This window comes from Macaca mulatta, chromosome 2 (genome assembly GCF_049350105.2).
Source record: "Macaca mulatta isolate MMU2019108-1 chromosome 2, T2T-MMU8v2.0, whole genome shotgun sequence".
Lineage (NCBI taxonomy): Eukaryota > Metazoa > Chordata > Mammalia > Primates > Cercopithecidae > Macaca > Macaca mulatta.
Window position 1 is genome coordinate 111,345,979 of NC_133407.1, and position 21,507 is coordinate 111,367,485.

A 21,507-nucleotide genomic window follows, 5' to 3' on the forward strand; every position below is an offset into this window, starting at 1 on the left:
AACATAATTCAAGAATTGCTTCAATTACCAAAAGCTTTAATCCTAGGGCATGTATAATAAAGTTAATGGTCAATTATTCCTTACAGTATTTAAAATCTGTGCTTTAAACCTGAGAACAGATTACTGAGCTGTTTTAACAAAAAGGAAATCTAAAAACATTAAATTAAGTGTTCTTAACAAAAATGTCTGCCAAGCTTAAAAAGTTCCTTAGGCTATGCAAATTACTTAGACATAAAATATTTTTAATGTCTTAATTCAGTCAACATATTGTACTTGCAACCCTACTGTAAACAAACACTAACCCAGAATGGCTAGGGAACTGGGAATTTTGTTGAATTCTTCCCAGATACTGCATACCGGGTTATCAAATAATAAAGTTACCAACCTAAATGTTACTGAATGTAGCAAATTTTATTTGATAATTCAGGAAGCACTTTGGAAGACTGTGAATGTGAATTTTAACTGCACTAAACTAAATGTAGTGTTAGAAATTAACAAATGTAGTATTAGAAAGCATCTAACAACAACTGATATACCATGGAAGCTTCCTTTTGGAGTAACTTCTTAATACCTTTCTGTCAAGTGACTTTCTCACAAAATGACATTAAATATCAGTAGTCATTTGAACTTAACTTTTATAATTCTGGATAAAAGAGAGTTTACAATGACTACCAAAAATCATAAGTGAAAATGCTTGACAAAAACTTAAAAGTCCATACAATTAATCTGGGTAGGATTAGAAGCTATATTAGACCTAGAACTTGGGCCTCAAGTCTTTACCCAACTTGTGTTTTAGTAACATTATATTTCAATAATTATGACCCCAACCAAATCCAGTCCATAAGGTGTTAATGTAAGATGTTTATTAGTGGAATTTATTTAGTACAGTAATCACATTAAAAGTCCCGATATACAAACTGTTGAAGTCTAAAGTCACAAAAAATACAAACTTAGGTATACGAATGAAGTTATAAAAACATTTAAAAACAAAGTTCTATATCTTCAACATTAGGCCAAAAAAGGAAAAAAAAAAAAGAGAGAGAAAGAGAAAGAAGTCATATGAAAATCATCACATTTCAACAAAGCAGCCCTGACCAATCCGGCTGCCTCGCCATTGAGATACTGGACCACTTGGGTGTGACCACTATGGCAATACAGCATTTCATTATGGGACTGGCTACTCTGTATGAAACTATATGTGAAACATAAAAATTCTTTCTTTCAAAATGAAACGTCCAAGTGAAACGAACAGAGCTAATATATACCAAATTTTAGCTGGCTATTAGAAAATTTCAACAATTCTGTAAGTTCAAAAAGGAAACATATTTGAAAAAAACAAATTTCAAACAAAAATAAGCATAACCAAATGGAAATAAAAGAGTAAATCAATGTCAATCATGAAGTGTGAGTGTACACAACGGGGTCATACCCAGACTTCTCCACCCATAACTTAGACAGCTACAGGGACTGGTTCCGAGCAATAGAAAGATGTCAAACATGATTTTTAAAAATAATTACTACCAGTTTTGAAAAGTTCCCTGGCGAAAGAAACCCAAAAATCAACTTAATAAGTAACTGTACACCAAAGGGAAAAGGTTGTTTTATTTGATGGTATATTCTCTATGGCAAGACAGTTTTAATGTTTTATCAACTGCAAAGAAGATAAGCATAACCTCTTTCCTTTAAAACATATCACCCTCACGTGTCTTCTGTCCAGAATCCATAGAATAAATTTTTGTCAGAGAATCCAGCCCTGTGACCAGATCGCTGTAGAAGAGGGAATGCTTCCTAAATTTCAGAAGTCGCTGCAGGGATTCAGTTTAAACTTTCATGATATTCTAATCTTACCATCTCAAAAGTAGTTTTGTATCAGGGGATCTAAAACAATGTACATCTGGCCAGGCACAGTGTCTCACACATGTAATTCCAGCACTTTGGGTGGCCAAGGCAGGTGGATCACTTGGGATCAGGAGTTCGAGACCAGCCTCGCAACACTAAAAATACAAAAATTAGCCGGTGTGGTGGCACACGCCTGTAATCCCAGCTACTTGGGAGGCTGAGGCAGGAGAACCACTGGAATCTGGGAGGCAGAGGTTGCAGTAAGCCAAGATCACGCCACCACACTCCAGCCTAGGCGACAGAGTGAGACCCTATCTCAAAAACAAAAAACAATGTATATCTCAAAATCTTTCTCAGAACATGGTGCCAATTATTTCTTTTAAGCTGAAATAATTTTTACCTTGGGGGTTATAAGAACCTTCATAATCAGTAAGACGATAGAAAACTTTAAAGTATTTCAGATCTTAAACTAGAATTCCTCTAAGATTTCAAAACATGGTCCATATTTTATGTTATATTTCTATAAATACAATCAAAACTTACCATTGTACAGTACTAATCTCGACTGGTTCTAGATTTAAGCAATTAGTTTGAAAAAATTAGGAATGGGAATAAGAAAAAATTAGGAATGAGAATAAGAAAGTCCTTTTGAAACAATCCTTAGAGTCCATCTCCCAAAAAAAAAAAAAAAAATTTGGTCCAACTTGCAAATAATAAAGGATGATTTAATTTGGAAAAATACTCAAGAGTAGCTCTGAGTAATCCTAAATTTAAAAACTTAAAATTAAAATATCTATCATTACTCAGATTTTAGTAAGGTGGAGAGAAAGATAGGTAGCCTATAAGATTAACCTTCCCTAAAAGCAAGCTCAGAGGAAAAGAGGAGGGAGGAGAAAAGGAAATTCACTGCAGTACTGGTGGCCTCAACCCCTTTATGAAAACACATGTTCTTATTTGGTGTTACACTATTCTGATTTATGTTGAAGATTTGAAAACCAAAGGAAAAAGGTCAACTAAAAATATTTAAAGGAAAAAAATGTGAGAATGAATCAAATGATAAAATCATGAAGAAAACAAAAAATAAAAGACATCAGATAACCTTCGTAAAAATTACTAAAATTAAAAAGAATTCATTCTGCACTTTGTGTTCACAAAGGGAAATGAGGCTCCATCAAACCCTGCAGAGCACAAGAGGAAGCAGGTTGTTTGCTCAGGCATCAGCAGAAATAGGCCCCGAAGAACTACCCTCAGTTTCTTCTACATCGTGTCCAGGAAGGAAAAGCAAAGCTCTGCAAAATGCTGAAGGTTTTAGAAGTATAACGGTGCTTAGGAAAGATCACTGGTCTGGTGTTGCAGTAGCCCCAGTGTTGAGAGACACGCTAGGCTTCTAGGAGGAGAAAAATAGAGAGGGAGGAAGAAGTAGGAAGGGGAAGGAAAGGGTGGAAAAGCACAGGTCATTAGTAAACAGCAAGTTCAATATCACAAGATGCTCATAAACCCAAGCTATTAATGAAGCTGGTTTGCTCTCGGGACTATAGATTACATTCTGAAGGAAACAGAAATGGGAATTTTCAAAATGGCATTGAGTTAGATGTTCCAGGTAGTGATGGCCAAATTAGAATGAAGTTACCACATGCTCCAAAAACATGCACTGTCATCCCCTCCCTCCACCTTCCCTCCCCCAATAAAACATGCATATTTTCAGTAAAGTATCTTTTTTTTTTTTTTTTGAGACGGAGTCTTGCTCTGTTGACCAGGCTGGAGTACAGTGGTACGATCTCAGCTCACTGCAACCTCTGCCTCCCAGGTTCAAGCCATTCTTCTGCCTCAGCCTCCCAAGTAGCTGGGACTACAGGCACGTGCCACCACGTCCAGCTAATTTTTGTATTTTTAGTAGAGATGGGGTTTCACCATATTGGCCGGGCTGGTCTCAAACTTCCAACCTCAGGTGATCCACTCGCCTCGGTCTCCCAAAAGTGCTGGGATTACAGGTGTGAGCCATCACGCCCAGCCAAGTATCTATTTTTTTTTTATTTATTTTTATTTTTTTTAATTTTTAAATTATTTTATTTTGAGACAGAGTTTCGCTCTTGTTGTCCAGGCTGGAGTGCAATGGCGTGATCTCGGCTCACTGCAACCTCCGCCTCCTGGGTTCAGTGATTCTCCTGCCTCAGCCTCCCGAGTAGCTGGGATTACAGGCATGTGCCACAACGCCCGGCTAATTTTGTATTTTTAGTAGAGATGGGGTTTCTCCATGTTGGTCAGGCTGGTCTTGAACTCCCAACCTCAGGTGATCCACCCGCCTCGGCCTCCCAAAGTGCTGGGATTACAGGCATGAGCCACTGTGCCCGGCCTCAAGTATTTATTTTAATACAGTTAAGTGGTTAAATTCAGAACTCAAACAACCCAGGTGTGCAAACTATATGCTACCTAAGGGCAGAGAGGTATCCAAGAACAGAACGACCTACTCTCATAATGTCATGGGCAGTTCATAAAGAGCCAGGTTCTTTTTTGTCACAAGGGAATCCTGAAACAGTGAGGGCCAGGATACAGTTTTTACTCTTCTATTCTGTACTACTAAGACCTGGCAGCGGTAAGCACCTGCTACACAGAGTATGAGTCTCTTCTGGTCAGGCGTGACTTCCTACTGGAGAAGAAATCTACTCTTGTTTTTGTAGTTGTTTCCTTCCTGGATGAAAATGGCATCCAGTCTTTCAACTGCCTAATCAAATCAATCCCCTCCAGCCTTTCCTTACCCTGGTTAACTGTTTCCTGGTTAAAGAAAGCTGAATTTACTCATTTTTTAAAAGTTCATGTTCAGACTTCTCCTTTAATCATGGGGATATTTGCATAAATGTTTTCTTAAAAACCACATCACATAGATGACTGCTTTCAAAGCAGACACAGAAAGTCAATACTACATTTGACTGAGATTATCAAAGAAATACAAAAACATCAATTCACAAAACTGGAAGATAAAGTGGCATTTCTGGTTGTTTCTAGCTTCTATAGTAAAGAATTCCTAATTTATTAAGTTGCTAATAAGGATGTAAATGTCACTTGGTAAACATTCACAACAAAAAGAACTTGGTCATCAAAAAATCAACTTTCCTATGGTCACAGAATAAAGAGTAAATCCTAGAATAGCTGCTATTGCTAACAGAAGGCTTTCTGGAAGCCTTATAGAAATCCTGTGGTGGCTCACAGAAGGGCTTCTCATAGCTGAGGTATGCATATAAGAGAAATACAGAAATACGACAAATCTAGTAACTACCTCCAATGCAATAATATGAATCAAATGTATGGCCCAGTTAAGAGCACACTTGTAGGAAACAATGGGATTGATCATTAGAAGTCAACTCATTTGGGTTAGCAGTGTTGGCCTGATCACAACTGCAAAGTAAATGCAGGTACTTATGAAATAAATGTACAAAGTAAATGCCTATTTATGAAAATAAATAGGCAACTCTCACGTCAGCTACTTAAGAAAATATTTATATCGTATATCCCTGGGACTCCTGCTACTGCTTTGAGAATTTTGCTCACTACAAAGACATTGGGGCAGGGGGTTCGTGCTGGTTATGAGACAGGAACCCCAGGAACTCAGTGCTAACTGAAAAAATATCAAAACCCTAGTAAAGAGCTAAGAGTTTAGTTAGAAGTAAATTTCAAAAGCAACAGTTAAGGGAAAGATAAAAAAAACACACTGGGGGCAAAATTAGTAACTCCTAATTTGTTGCTCATTGCTCATTGGCTTCCTAACATTGAACTGTAGAAAGCTAAATGTAATGTGATTCAGGGAAGAGATCTGCTGTTTTAAAGAGTTGTAGTGGCCAAATTCCTCCCATGTAACATATTTTGGTGATTATTATTCTGCATCTACAAAAGTATTTTAAGGTTGATCCAGTTTTGTGTGGTACAGCTCCAAAAAATATTCAAAAAATATCAAAGGAAACTCATTATTCTCCTTCCATTGTTGGAGATTTTACATGGCAATGTCTTGGGTTTAAACGCATCCAACAAGAACACTACCACCCTCAGAAATAATTCATATGCTTCCATTAATAATGCTCTTCAAAGGAGATTATCAAGGTGTTCATTGTAAGTGCATCACCTACACATTTGGAGAATCCTGGGAATCACTTACCTGTAGTATCGCTCCCTTCTATTCCATGACCACCATTGGCTAGCAGTGTTGGTTTAGAAGATGGAGTATCTGCAACAATGACAAATAATTACCCATTGTGACAGACAGAAAAATGAAAAACAGATTCAACTACTGTCTTATTACTGGAGTTTTTCTCACTCTTTGTAGCATTAGGTTAAAGCAATTAAAAACTGTTCAAAATTTAAAGATTTAATAAAAGGAAACCCAGAAACAGAACAGAGCAGAATCATTAATTCCTAGGGCACCCAAGCTCTTCTAAGTACCAGTTCCACAGGAGAGCCCTTCATAATAGCAAGTCTAAATCTTTTTCATTCTGCAAATTGTCAAAGATTACCATTAAATTCAGTAAAACCATCATGGAGCAACACAAGTTTAGTATCAGCAATTCAAATCCAAATCAAACGCTCCAAGAATATGAGGGCATTTGTTTTATTATTATTTTTGAGATGGGGTTTTGCTCTTGTCACCCAGGCTGGAGTGCCATAGTGTGATCTCGGCTCACTGCAACCTCCGCCTTCTGGGTTCAAGCGATTCTCCTGCCTCAGCCTCCCGAGTAGCTGGGATTGCAGGCACCTGCCACCATGCCCAGCTAATTTTTGTATTTTTAGTAGAAATGGGGTTTCACCATGTTGGCCAGGCTGGGCTCAAACTCCTGACCTCAGGTTATTCACTGCTTTGGCCTCCCAAAGTGCTGGGATTACAGGTGTGAGCCACTATGCCCGGCTGAGGCCATTTATTAATTACTTATTAATTCCCACACAGGAAATCCAGGGTACCATCATTGCTTCTGGATGAGGACTGCATCAGCTGGAGGTAACCAGATGTACTTCTGGAAGCAGAGGACTCCTTTTTTTTTTTTTTTTTAAAGGAAATTAGTTGTATCTCATTCCCTAATGACTAAGGATGTTGAGCATCTTTTCATGTGTTTCTCTGCCATCCCTTTGTCTTCTTTGGTGACTTGAATGGTCAAAATTTTTGACTATTTTAAAATTGAACTGTTTATTTTCCTACTATTGAATTTTGAAAATTCTTTATGTATTCCAAATGTCAGTCCTTTATCAGATAAATTTTGTAAAAATTTCTTCCCTGTATTTAACTTACACTGTATTTTCATTTACTTAACTGTGTCTTTAAAATAGCAAAAGTTTTTAATTTTCATGAAGTAGCTCACAGGATTTTTTTCCCCACATTTTCCTCTAGAAGTCTCATAGTTTTCATATTTACATTTCACATTGAGGTCTATGGTACATTTGGAGTGAAATTCTGTATATGGTATAATGATGTGGGTCTAAGTTTCTATTCCTGTACATTGACACCTAATTATTATAGAATCATTTGTTGAAAAAGTCATCTGTATTCTATCAAATTGCCTTTGCACCTTTGTAAAAAAAATCAACTGACCATATTACATTTGGGTTTATTTCTGGGCTGTGCTGTTCCATCAATTTATAAGTCTATCCATTTTGCCAATACCATCCTGTCTTGATTACTGTATTTGTCTTGAGAGGCAGTCTCTCTCTGTCGCCCAGCCTGGAGTGCAGTGGCGCGATCTTGGCGCACTGCAACCTCCACCTCCTGGGTTCAAGAGATTCTCCTGCCTCAGCCTCCCCAAGTAGCTGAGATTACAGGCATGTGCCACCACGTCCAGCTAATTTTTTTTGTATTTTTTGTAGAGACGGGGTTTCACTATGTTGGCCAGCTGGTCTCGAACTCTTGACCTCAGGTGATCCGCCTGCCTCAGCCTCCCAAAGTGCTGAGATTACAGGCATGAGACACCATGCCCAGCCATAAGTCTTAAAAATAAGGTAATATGAGCCCTCCAACTTGGGTCTTTTCCAAAAATGTTTTTGTTTGTTTTGTTTTGTTTTGTTTTTGAGACAGGGTCTCATTCTGTCACTCAGGCTGGAGTGCAGTAGTGCAATCGAGGCTCACTGAAGCCTCGACCTCTCAGGCTCAAGCGATCCTCCCACCTCAGCCTCCCAAGTAGCTGGGCCCAAAGGTGCATGCTACCACGCCTGCCTAATTTTTCATTATTATTATTTTTTGGAAAAACGGGGTCTCCCTATGTTTCCCAGATTGGTCTCAAACTCCTGACCTCAAGCAAACCTCCCACCTTGGCCTCCCAAAGTATTAGTATTATAGGCATGAGTCACTGCGCCTGGCTTTGTTTTGTTTCTTTGCTTTTCCATATAAATTTTAGAATCAGTTTTTGATTTATACTAAAATTCTTGATGGGATCTTACATGCAATTGCATATAAGACTATATAGATCAATTTGGGGATGTACAACTTTTTCTTAAAGTCTCTGACTATATCTAACATTTTAGCAACCAGCCTAGCTCTGCAGTTACCTTGCTGACCCAAGAATTTAGAGATATTATTCCTAAGACAATAAGTAAATATCTATAATATATGCTGCTAAAATAAAAAATGCAAGATTTTACTTTGGAAGACCACAAACATGCTGTCCAACCCCTTAGTCCTCATAAATACAAGGCAGAAATCTTTCACACAAGCTTCTCATTGAAAAGATCATTCATTCTGTTACTTAAGAGGAATGGCCAAAGAGAACAATCTAAAGGAACAAGACAGTCCAAAACCAGAATATAACTTAAATAAAAGAAGGAAATAAAGGAAGGAAAGACAATGGAATTCTGTTAAATACCCACTATGTAACATATACCCTGCTAAGTCTTCACAAACTGCATTTTACTTATCCAGAGAGATGCCATAAATATGCTCCATCTCACATTTGGCATAAGTAAATTCCCTTTCACATTCACACAATAAGTTTATAAGGTTTATTCTTCCTCGCTCAAGAAAGAATGCATATTTTTAAAAACTTGCTTCATTTAAAAAATGCGTATTATAAGAAAATGGAAATTACAAAAATTGGTATCCTGCGACTGGTATAAGAGCAGCTACTAAAGTGATAAAACCTTTTAAAATTTGATAACCAGTGTTGACAAGGGTAATTTCATTACATATCTGGGGGAATGTAAACAGGAACAACCTTTTTATGAGACAAATTGGCAGCCTATCAAATTCTGCAATACTCAACTCAACAATTCATTTTAGGTATTTAGTTCACAAAGAGACATAAAAGTATAAAAAAGTGAATATAAACAGAATGTTTATTATGGCATTGCTTAAAAACAGCAAATGTCCACCAACAGATTCATTATAATATTGTAAAATAGTATACAGTAATAAAAGAAATGAGAGCATTTCTTTCAGTGTTACTGATACGGGAAGATAACAGGCATCTAATAGCTAAATACAGATAAAGGCCAGGACACCCTAGGGTGTGTCCGTAGTCCCATCTATTAGGGAAGCTAAGGCAGAGGGGTGTCTTGAGTCCAGGAATTTGAGACCAGCCTGGGCAACATCGTGTGACCCCCAACTCTAAAAAAAATAAAATAAAATAAATTAAAATAAAAATTAGCTGGGTGTGGTGGCACACGCCTATAGTATTTATCTCTTAATAAAAAAAAAAAAAAAAAAAAAAAAAAGAACCTGGCCGGTGCAGTGGCTCAAGCCTGTAATCCCAGCACTTTGGGAGGCCGAGGCAGGTGGATCACTTGAGGTCAGGAGTTCGAGACCTGCCTGGCCAACCTGGTGAAATCCCATATCTACTAAAATACAAAAAATGGCATAGTGGCGTATGAATCACAACTACTCCAGAGGCTGAAGCACAAGAATTGCTTGAATCTGGGAGGCAGAGGTTGCAGTGAGCTGAGATTGCGCCACTGCACTCCAGCTTGGGCGACAGAGCAAGACTCCTTCTCCAAAAAAAAAAAAGAAAAAAAACTTCATTCCCATATATTTACCTATGTGATTAGGGTTTCTTCACTATGACAGCTACAAAAACAGGAAAAATTTCTCAATCCTATTTCATCGGAGAAAGAAATATTCATCCACAGACCCATGATCTAACTGAGAAAAATAACAGATCCCATCATCTCATAAGAAAAGCATTTCCAATAAAATTCAACTTTTATAGTAATAACATCAAAAATTACAACGTATGTGAGCCAGGCACAGTGGCTCATGCCTGTAATCCCAGCAATTTGGGAAGCCAAGGCGAGCGGATCACTTGAGGCCAGGAATTCAAGACCAGCCTGGTCAACATAGTGAAGCCCTGTCTCTACTCTTTTTGAGGAAACAAATAGGAGTAAGTGAAAATGAAGGGAGATTTAAAAAATACATAATACATGTGATCGACTGATAAATTTCCTCTGGACCAAGTTAAAATACAGAACCTTATTGTTACAGGAACTTTAAAAATTAAAATTTAAGTTTACATACATATTTAGTAGCAGAAACATGGTAAAACAATCGAAAAAAATTTCAAGCATAAAAATGTATTACATTAGGATAAAAGTCTGAGACATGTTATGGAAATAAGAGTTCAAGGACTCAAAAGAAGAATTTAAATTTCCAATGATAAAGAACAGCTTGTTCGTATATTTTTAAACTAGATGATGGAAATCAAAATGCTCTATATTTAGAAGCATTTGGATACATTTAGCAGAATGAGGTAACTTATTTTTATGTGGCAAAAGTAAAACATTCTCAAAATTACATGTTTTACGACTAAACTTTTGCTACAAAATTTTAGACGTAAACTTAATGTACAAAGAGAATTTCTCAGAATTCTGAGTATATGACCAAAAGTTAAGACCACTACTTTAGACCAAGTTAAAAAGAAAGCTTCATATATACAGACAGAAAATTTTCTAAGATAATAAAGTAAAAAAAAGCAAGTTAAAATTCATACGGGTTGATTTCATTTGTGTGAAACTAAAGCCACTAAATTTTTTATTGTATGTTTGTAACTGCAAAGAACAAAGTCTTAAAAGATCTACCCTTCTTGAGGAAATAAATAGGATTACATGAAAATGAAGAGAGTTGTTCTTTGTTTTTTGTTTGAGACAAAGTCTAGTTCTATCGCCAAGACTGGAGTGCAGTGGCGCAATCTCGGCTCACTGCAACCTCTGTCTCCCGGGTTCAAGCGATTCTCCTGTCTCAACCTCCCAAGTAGCTGGTAGCTGGGACTACAGGCACGCACCACCACTCTCAGCTAATTTTGTATCTTTATTAGAGACAGGTTTTCACCACATTGGCCAGGCTGATCTCAAACTCCTGACCTCAAGTGATCTGCCTGCCTTAGCCTCCCAAAGTGTTAGAATTACAGGTGTGAGCCATGGCACCCGGCAAAGATTTTGACTTAATTTTTAAGAGAGAGGGTTTTGCTCTGTTGCCCAGGCTGGTAGGCAGTGGTATAATCACGCCTCACTGTAACCTCAAAATGCTGGGTTCAAATGATCCTCCTCCCTCAGCCTCCCAAGAACATGGGACAACAGGTGTGCACCACCACAGTTGGCTATTTTATTTATTTGAGATGGAGTCTCCCTCTGTTGCCCAGGCTGGAGTGCAGTGGCACAATCTTGGCTCAATGCAACCTCCGCCTCCCAGGTTCAAGCGATTCTCGTGCCTCAGCCTCCTGAGTAGCTAGGGCTACCGGCGCGTGCCACCATGCCCGGCTAATTTTTTGTGTTTTTAGTAGAAACGGGGTTTCACCATGTTGGCCAGGCTGGCCTCTAACTCCTGACCTCAGGTGATTTACCTGCCTTGGCCTCCCAAAGTGCTGGGATTACAGGAGTGAGCTACCACACCCAGCCAATTTTATTTTTATAAAGACAGGGTCTCACTAAGTTGCTCAGGCTGGTCTCAAACTCCTGGGCTCAAGTGATACTCTTGCCTCAGTCTCCCAAGTAGCTGGGACTACAGGCGTGAGCCACCACGATCAGCCTCATCCACTGTGCTTTAATTCAATACTACTTTATTTATTTTGTTGCTCAAATTTTTCCAGTGTTGAAAACGGGGAACTCTTTCAGTAGACTCCTGTGTCCCTTTGACATACTATCTCTGTCATTGTGGGCTTTGGAGCATAACTCCTGAACAGTCTTTTTATAAATGATCTGTGCAATTAAAGGCAAATTTTTTTCCAGTGAAGAGCATAAATGAGAGATTTAATTGTGAATAATATGTATAATGGAAGTCTTATTTGCACATACCTGTTTACTTTCTCCCTGCCTTTCCTCCTGCCTCAGCCTCCCAAGTAGCTAAGACTACAGGCATGCACCACCACACCCAGTTAATTTTTTATTTTTTTTTTCTTTGTAGAGATGCAGTCTCGCTGTGTTGCTGGTTTTAAACTCCTGGCTTCAAGTACTCTTCCCGCCTCTGCCTCCCAAAGAGCTAGAATTACAAGTGTGAGTCACCATGCCCAGCCTCCCTGGTATTTTCGACCTAAAATGTGCAAAAGGGAATTTCTGATTCATAAAATGTGACTTTCATATAAGATGCAGCAGAACACATTTCAACCAGCTTGGAAACCAGAAAATTATTCAAAAGCTATTTGCTTAGATACTAAAATAGTAGGTGAAAGTTGGATTAGGTACAGGATATATATATAGCCTCAAAGTATCTCCTCACAAATTACTTATTCATTACACAGAGAAAAATATAAATTTTACAGTAAAGAGGCTGGGCGTGGTAGCTCATGCCTGTAATCCTAGCACTTTGGGAGGGTGGAGAAGGCAGATGGCTTGAGCCCAGGAGTTCAAGACAAGCCTGGGTAACATCGCAAAACTCTGTCTCTGTTAAAAAAAAAAAAAAATACAAAAATTAACCAGGTGGCCAGGGGTGGTGGCTCACGCCTGTAATCCCAGCACTTTGGGAGACCAAGGCAGGCAGATCACATGAGGTCAGGAGTTCAAGACCAGCCTGGCCAACACAGTGAAACCCCGTCTCTACTAAAAATACAAAAATTAGCCAGGTGTGGTGGCGTGCACCGGTAATCCCAGCTACTCGGGAGGCTGAGGCAGGAGAATCACTTGAACCCAGGAGGCAGAGGTTGCAGTGAGCCGAGATCATGCCACTGCCCTCCAGACTGGGAGACAAAGTGAGATTCTGTCTTAAAAAAAAAAAAAAATTAACCAGGCATGGTGGTGCATGCCTGCAGTCCCAGCTACTTGGGAGGCTGAGGCTGGAAGACTGCTTGAGCCTGGGAAGGTCAAGGCTGCAGTGAGCCATGATTGTGCCACTGCACTCCAGCTAGGGTGACAGAGTAAGACCCTGTCTCTAAATAAATAAATAAAATGTTTTTTTCTTTTTAATTACAAAAAAAATACAGTAAAGAAAACAGGTAGACACTAACAAGTGATGAAAGTTATTACCACCAATAATGTGATATAGTGACATCATGTGTTTCCTGATGTGGTGCACTTAGGACACACATCATATTTACATAGTACTACTGCCAAAAATGTGTAACTTGAATCTAATTATGAGAAAATGCCAGGCAAACCCAAATTAGGGGACTTCTAAAAAATAACTTGCCCATACTATTCAAAATATTAAGGTCATGAAAGACAAAGAAGAGCTGAGGAACTGTTCCAATTAAAGGAGACTGAAGAGACATGAAAACTAATGTGATTCCAGATTCAACTGCAGACAAGAAGAAAAAAATTAGAAAGGAATGTGTTAAATCTGTTGGGACAACTGATGACAATGAAATAAGGTTCGTGGATAGACAGGAGTATCTCATCAACATTTAACTTCTGATTTCTATCGTCATATTCTTGTAATGTGCAAATGCCTAGTTCTTTGGGTAAACAGGTGTGAGTTCTGCAATATGTTCTTAAATAATCCAAGGGGAAGGAAGTATATGTAAATATAAAGAGAATGATAAAGCAAATGTGCAAAACAGTAACAATTAAACTCAAGTAAAGGGTACATGGTAGGTTCTTGGCTCTATTCTTGCAGTGTGAAGTTTAACAAAGTCATTTGCTTGCAGAATATTATTTAAGAGATGGGGTCTTTGGGGTCTTGCTATGTTACCCAGGCTGGACTCAAACTCCTAGGCTCAAGCAATCCTCCCTCCTACTAAGTAGCTCGGGTGGGGCTACAGGTACATACCACTATCCTGGCTTGTTTGCAGAATATTTTTAGCAATTAAGTGTTGTGTTTTTGTTTTTTTTTTTGAGATGGAGTCTCATTCTGTTGCCCAGGCTGGAGTGCAGTGGCACAATCTCAGATCACTGCAACCTCCACCTCCTGGGTTCAAGCAATTCTCATGTCTCAGCCTCCTTAGTAGCCGGGATTACAGGCGCACGCTATCACACCTGGCTAATTTTTGTATTTTTAGTAGAGACGGGGTTTTGCCACGTTGGCCAGGCTGGTCTCAAACTCCTGACCTCAGGGGATCCATCTGCCTCGGCCTCCTAAGTACTGAGATTACAGGCATGAGCCCCCGGGTCCTGGCCCCCTGTTTTCTTTCAGGCCAGGGTACTATTATTATGAACTATACATTTTGGTACAACTTTTTTTTCTCCAAAAAGAACTATTAGTTATGAGATAAGAGTCTATTTTCAAATCAAAGTCAGAAAATAACTATTTTTGCAAAAATGTCACACTAATTTTTTATGCATAGATATAAACTTCCCTAAATATGATCATGAGACTACTAAGAGGGTTTAGGATTAGACAAGTACACCTACCCTAAATAAATATCTACCATTTTGGAGACACAATTGCTTGTTAGTCTGCACATTAACCTAAACCTGAACAAACTGACAAAAAAACCTATTTCAATTCAGTGTAATAAGATTCTCTTGCCTCAGCCCCAAGTAGCTGGGATTACTGGTGCGCACCGCCATGTCTGGCTGATTTTTTGTATTTTTAGCAGAGACGAGATTTCACCATGTTGGTCAGGCTGGCCTTAAACGCCTGACTTCGTGATCTGCCTGCCTCAGCCTCTCAAAGTGCTGGGATTACAGTCATGAGCCACTGTGCCCAGCCAGAACAAGGGTTTAAAATGAGAAGATCTGGTAGCTCACGTCTGTAATCCCAGCACTTTGGGAGGCCTAGGAGGAAGGGCTGCTTGAGGCCAGGAGTTCAAGACCAACCTGGGCAATAGAGCAAGACCACATCTCTATTTTAAAAAGATTGTTTTAGTTGTTTAATGATCAAATGCAACCCTCTCATTTCTAATACTTAAGCTTCACCTGGGATGTGGGACTAAATGCAATAATATAGGATGTCAACTGTACAGTGCTAAATAGCTATTGTTATTCTCACGTTATTAGCTATTGTTATTCTCACTGTTATTAACCATATGTTGATCAACTATAAATTTGTTATCTATCAACCAACTATAGAATAACTGTAGGTTGATCAAGAAACTTTACCAGAATAAAATAAAATGAAAGCAAGAAGAGGTTAGAAAGGAAGAAGAGAAGCTGGATTCTACTATACATACATCATCTCACAATCTAAAAATATAAGCCCAGGGGAGAATAAAAAACAATGTAACAACACTAAAAACAATAAGGTTGTCAAGTAGAAAAAAGGCTTGCGTATTTCCCTGCCAGATAAGACATACTGGACCCTAATCATTGGAATGCTGCACATTACTGGACAAGTCCTAATTCAAAAGATGCTTATACTATGCTTTCTCACTGACTGACTTCCCCAGAGAACCCCCATTTCATGAAATGAAAACTTTCTCAGTGAAACACACACAGCATCCAAAATAGCATACTTTTTTTTAGAAACTAATCACATCCTCTGAGACACAGATATTCAAATTTACTTTCTTTTGTTGATTCCCTTTCCCCAGATGTCAGATTCCCACAGCAGGCAAATCAGCTTGGCAGAGAAGTAGCAAGAACCTGAGAAGGCATGTGTGCTGTGAGTCAGCCTTGGGCAAAACAGCCAGGTCTCAATGCAAGGGAACCCTCTGGTGCTGTCAGACCCGTGCCAACACTGCCCTCTACTGGTCAGCTAAGCTGGTTGCAATTTTCTGCAAAAGAAGGGACCAGTCTGTTAAGAAGAAATTCTGCAGTATCTATTGAGTCGTTACTTAGGCCCTTTTCCGTGGATTAGTGTTTCTCAATCATGCATATGCATCCGAGTCACCTATTAAGGCTTGTTAAAACAGACTGCTGGTGTGTGGCAGGGTGTGGTGTCTCCCACCTGTAATCCCAGCACTATGGGAAGTCAAGGCAGGAGGATCATTTGAGCCCAGCAGTTCAAAACCAGTCCAGTCCAGGCAACACAGTGAGACCTTGTCTTTACTAAAAATGCAAAAAACTTAGCCAGGCCACTGCCCTATGTTAATTTCTTATTCTGTGGGAATAAGCTTTTAGCTTCAAAGGCCTTAAGGAATGCTAAGGAGAAAGCATTTTCTCAACTTCAGAAGAACTATTGAATCACACAGAGAACAGAAAAATTAAGTGATTTGTTCCATAAATGTGCTGACTATTTGTGTCTGAGGGGCAATACTGTGCTACATGATCATCTGAAAGAACAAGAGTCACAGATGTGTTGCTTCGTCATTCACACCTAAGAGAAAGCTTCTATCTTGTGTCTCCCTCACCTAGAAAATAGGGCCACATAATGCTGATAATGAAGAATTAAGGAAAACACCATTTTTCAAGGAAAAAAGTCAGGTAGTACATAATTTTCTTTCTTTTTTTTCTTATTACAGCCATGGTACAAAACAAGTAGTACATATATCCTGAAAAAGTATTTGAGAATTGTTTCCCAAGGTGATAGGCATTTTAGAAGAAGAGTTTGACACCAATTTTATTTTTAAGTATTGGTATTTAGATGGTTTACACAGACAATGCTAAGATAAAATACTTGTAGAAGCAAGAATAAGTTGAAGTGCAAAAGGGAACAAGTATAGTATATCCACAGAAAAGGAATAAAGGTTGGGGGGTTCTTGTGTTGCCAGGTATGAAGGCAGAAATCATACTTAGAGAAAAAAGCAATTTTTCTGCTTTGTGATAAATGCCATAAAAGCAGTCCTGCTTTCTTACCTCTTATTTTACAAGTTGAAGACAATTAGGGTGGACATGTAAGAATTAAGGGAAATAAAACACCATTGTTCAAAGAGTTCTATTATGTGTAACCTACTCAACCATCCCTTCTATATCTAGAGGCAAGAAAATGGTTGATAAACTTCCACTGGTTGGCCTAAGTAAGCCTGTTGTAAGAACATATCAAGAGCACTAGGCTGGGTGCAGTGGCTCACACCTGTAATCCCGGTGCTTTGGGAGACTAAGGCAGGAGGATCGCTTGAGGCCATGAGTTCCAGACCAGCCAGAGGAACACAGTCAGACTCTGTCACTACAAAAAATAAAAGGATAAGCAATGCACGCGCACCTGTAATCCAAGCTATTCAGGAGACTGAGGCAGGAGGAACCTTTGAGCCCAGGAGTTAGTTACATGTTGCAGTAAGCTATGATTGTGCCACTGCACTCCAGCCTAGGCGACATGGAAAGACCCTGTCTTTTTTTTTTTTTTTTTTGAGACGGAGTTTCACTCTTGTTGCCCAGGCTGTAGTGCAACAGCGCGATCTCGGCTCACAGTAACCTCTGCCTCCCAGGTTCAAGTGATTACTCTCGTCTCAGCCTTCTGAGTAGCTGGGATTACAGGCACCCACCACCACGCCCAGCTAATTTTTTTCTGTTTTTAGTAAAGACAGGGTTTCACCATGTTAGCCAGGCTGGTCTCGAACTCCTGACCTCAGGTGATCCACCCGCCTCAGTCTCCCAAAGTGCTGGGATTACAGGCATGAGCCACTGCATCCGGTAACATCCTGTCTTTAAAAAAAAAAAAAAAAGTGTCAGTGATCAGCAATAGTTTACTGAACCTCATCTAAGAACAAAATCAAACTTAAGTTAGATGTATAATAAAACGTTAATGAAGTCTAGGGGCCTTCCATCACTTCTAAAGACGTATTCAGAAGAACAGCTTGTTTAGAATGTTCTCCAGGAAAAACCCAAATATGAAACCTGTCATTATGGCAAAAACCATCAGTCAGATAATGTATAAAAATCAGACCCACAGCAGAGAAGTCTCCATTCATAAAGAACTCACTAATTGCACAAGATTTCTACAAGGATAAATAAGGCAGCTCCTTTCAATTTTCTTCTTTGATGTCTCCAAACAGCCATCACCCCTTCCTTTTATTCTTAGTTAAGACTTCTACAACTTTTAGGAAGCTGGTATGGAAAAAATGCAGTAATTTATAATCTATTGTAATTATAAACTTTATTATTATTATTTTTAGAGATGGGGTCTCTCTCTGTCACCCAGGCTGCAGCACAGTGGTGCTATTATGGCTCACTGCAGCCTTGACCTCTGGGGCTCAAGTGATCGCCTCCTACCTCAGCTTCCTGAGTAGCTCAGACTACGGGCACACACTACCATGCCCAGCTGTAATCATAAAAACTTTAAACACGGTATCTTCAAAGAGTTCGTGGAAAATGCATTCTATGAAAAACCATTCATGGATTTCAAGGGAGTTTTTCTGCATCAAAATAACTCATACTCCATCTCTACTAAAAATACAAAAATTAGCTGTCATGGTGGCACATGCCTATAAGCCCAGCTACTCAGGAGGCTGAGGCAGGAGAGTCGATTGAACCCAGGAGGTGGAGCTTGCAGTGAGCCAAGATTGTGCCACCACACTCCAGCCTCGGTGACAGAGAGAGACTCTTTCTTAAAAAAATAAAAATAAAATTTAAAAAGCTCATACTAACTTGTTATAACATGTCTGAACAGGATCTAGTTTGAAGCACTCAAAAGGATAAAACATCAGTTTGAAAAGAGCCCCTAACAAAGCAACATGAATCCTGCTAAAATTGAAGCAAAAGCAAACGGCAAATTTATGGTGAAGCTTGGATGAAAGAATGGTGAAATCATTGATGCTTTGTGTAAAGTTTATGGGGACAATGCTCCAAAGAAATCAGTAGTTTACACATGAATAACTTGTTTTAAGATACCAGCCAGATGCAGAGGTCCGTGCCTATAGTCCCAGCTACTTGGAAGGCTGAGACAGGAGGATCACTTGAGCCCAGGAGTTCAAGGCTGTAGTGTGCTATGGTTACACCTGTGAATAGTCACTGTACTCTAATTTGGGCAACGTAGTAAGACCCTGTCTCAAAAAAAGAAAAAAAATAAAGGAGGAGATGATGTTGAAGATGAAGCCCACCGTGGCAGATCACCAATATCAATTTGAGAGGAAAAAAGAACGATCTAATTGAAGAGGACTGACAATTAGCAGAACCAATAGTCAATACCACAGACATCTCAATTGGTTCAGTTTATACAATTTTGGCTGACAAATTAAAATTGAGCAAACTTTCCACTCAACTGGTGCCAAAACGGTTGCATCCAGATCAGCTGCAAAGAGCAGAGCTTTCGATGTAAATTTTAAACAAGTGGGATCAAGACCCTGAAGCATTTCTTTGAAGAACTGTAACAGGAGATGAAATATGGCTTTACCAGTATAATCCTAAAGACAAAGCACAATCAAAGCAATGGCTACCAAGAGGCGTAAATGCTCCAGTCAAAGCAAAAGTGGATCAGTCAAGAGCAACGACAAGAGTTTTTCAGGATGTTCAAAGCACTTTGCCTGTTGACTTTCTGGAGAGCCAAAGAATGATAACATCTTATTATGAGGGTGTTTTGAGAAATTCAGCCAATGCTTTAGCAGAAAAACACCCAGGAAAGCTTCACCAGAGAGTCCTTCTCCACCAGGACAATGCTCCTGTTCATTCCTTTCACAAAGATAATTTGTGACAGTTTTGATGAGAAATCATTAGGCATCTACCTCACAACAGTCCTGATTTGGTTCCTTCTGACTTTTTTGTTTTCTAATCTTTAAAAAAATCTTTAGTAGCAATGAAAAATTAAAAACTTAAACAAACAAAAAAAACTTTAAAGGGCATCCATTTTTCTTCATTTCTTCATTTTTCTTCATTTAATAATGTAAAAAAGCCAGGCAGTGGCTCACACCTATAATCCCAGCACAAAAGAAGAACAAATAAATATTTACTCCAAAAAATTTGGATTCCTTAATGGAAAATGGGAAAGTCCATCTCTGTCTTAATCCATAATGGATGGTGGAGACATTTGTTCTCTGACTGACTAACATAAACAAAGAAAACTTAGTAAGAAGAAAGGAATGATAAGACGTACATACTGTAGCAACTAGTCATGGTTGAGATGCTCTTCCCATCCTAATATTAACTTACCCTCATCAGTCATAGGTGAAAGAAGCTAGCTGCTTTTCATTTTCTAATTTCCTTTAACTGTGCATTGTTTCCACCATCTGGGACTGAGACTAGGTGGATAAGGACAGTGAGGTGGTAGCAGTACATTTTCTTGTGCTTCATCTTGAGTGACTTGATCCATGTAACATTAACTTGGCCCAAGAGGAGGAAAGTTTTTAAGACATTATTTTATTTATAAAAAATTAAATCCTCCCTGCTATTTTTGACATGTAAATAACTTAAAATTTCAGGCCAGGCATGGTGGCTCATGCCTGTAATCCCAGCACTTTGGGAGGCCAAGGTGAGTGGATCACCTGAGGTCAGGAGTTTGAGACCAGCTAGGCCAACATGTCAAAACCCCATCTCTACTAAAAATACAAAAATTAGCCAGGCATGGTGGTGCATGCCTGTAATCCCAGCTACCGGGGGGGCTGAGGCAGGAGGATCACTTGAACCTGGGAGGCGGAGGATGCAGTGAGCAGAGATCGTGCCACTGCACTCCAGCCTGGGCAACAGAGACTCCATCTCAAAAAAAAAAAAAAAACACACACACACAGTTCATTAACTCAGAAGACTACTCCAGAAACTGGCAAGTGGTTACTCCAGGAAGGAGAACTGCCTAGCTAGGGTGTAGGGATTGGGATAATTTGTTTTACTGTATATCCCTTTGAACCAATTGGATTTTGTATATATGCATTTGTTAGCCTGTTAAAAAAAAATACGAGTTTCTGGAAAACTGAATTAAAGGATAAAAGCATGAACTTTATTTCTCAACATAAGCTTTTTCAACGTCAAGACACTTTTGCAAAAAATTATAGCAACTTTTTTTTTTGAGACAGAGTCTTGCTCTGTCACCCAGGCTGGAGTGCAGTGGCACGTTCTCCACTCACTGCCACCTCCACCTCCCAGGTTCAAGTGATTCTCGTACCTCAGCCTCCCAAGTACCTGGGATTACAGGTGTACACCATTACTCCTGGCTAATTTTTGTATTTTTAGTAGAGGCCGAGTTTCCCCATGTTGGCCAGGCTGGTCTCAAACTCCTGACCTCAGGTGAGGCGCCTCCCTTGGTCTCCCAAAGTGCTGGGATTACAGGCGTGAGCCACTGCGCCTGGCCTGAAGTAAATATTTATATGGATATAATTAGATCTTAAACTCTCAGTACTTCTTTAAATGAGCTGTGGTTTGCCCCCTCCCCAAGACACAAATTAAACGTATATTAAGGAAGCAGGTTTTCTTCTTCCACTTATGCTGTAGAAAGCCAAAAGAGATGTCACTCCCACCCTAACAACAAGAAACAGCAAGATCAACTACAAAAAACTTGAATTCATTGGAAAGCTACCTAGTAGTATGAAATTCAAAGAAAGA

The 21,507-nt window shown here is 39.2% G+C and overlaps 1 protein-coding gene and 1 long non-coding RNA gene across 51 annotated transcripts in view; both read right to left on the reverse strand.

Annotated features, from left to right (window-relative positions):
* Window positions 1–21,507, reverse strand: part of MAP4 (microtubule associated protein 4) — a 231,975-nt gene that overhangs the window by 117,151 nt on the left and 93,317 nt on the right. For all 50 annotated transcript variants that reach the window (XM_077992382.1, XM_077992358.1, XM_077992356.1 and 47 more), the window contains exon 3: window positions 5,987–6,055. In XM_077992382.1, coding sequence (XP_077848508.1) covers window positions 5,987–6,055 — 69 coding nt within the window. The remainder of the gene's footprint in view (window positions 1–5,986; window positions 6,056–21,507) is intronic.
* On the reverse strand, window positions 14,042–17,709 carry LOC144339150 (uncharacterized). The gene is made up of 3 exons (XR_013413872.1): window positions 17,653–17,709; window positions 14,931–17,140; window positions 14,042–14,841 (listed from the first exon to the last, which is right to left on the reverse strand). It is a non-coding gene; the product is annotated as an uncharacterized LOC144339150 (long non-coding RNA).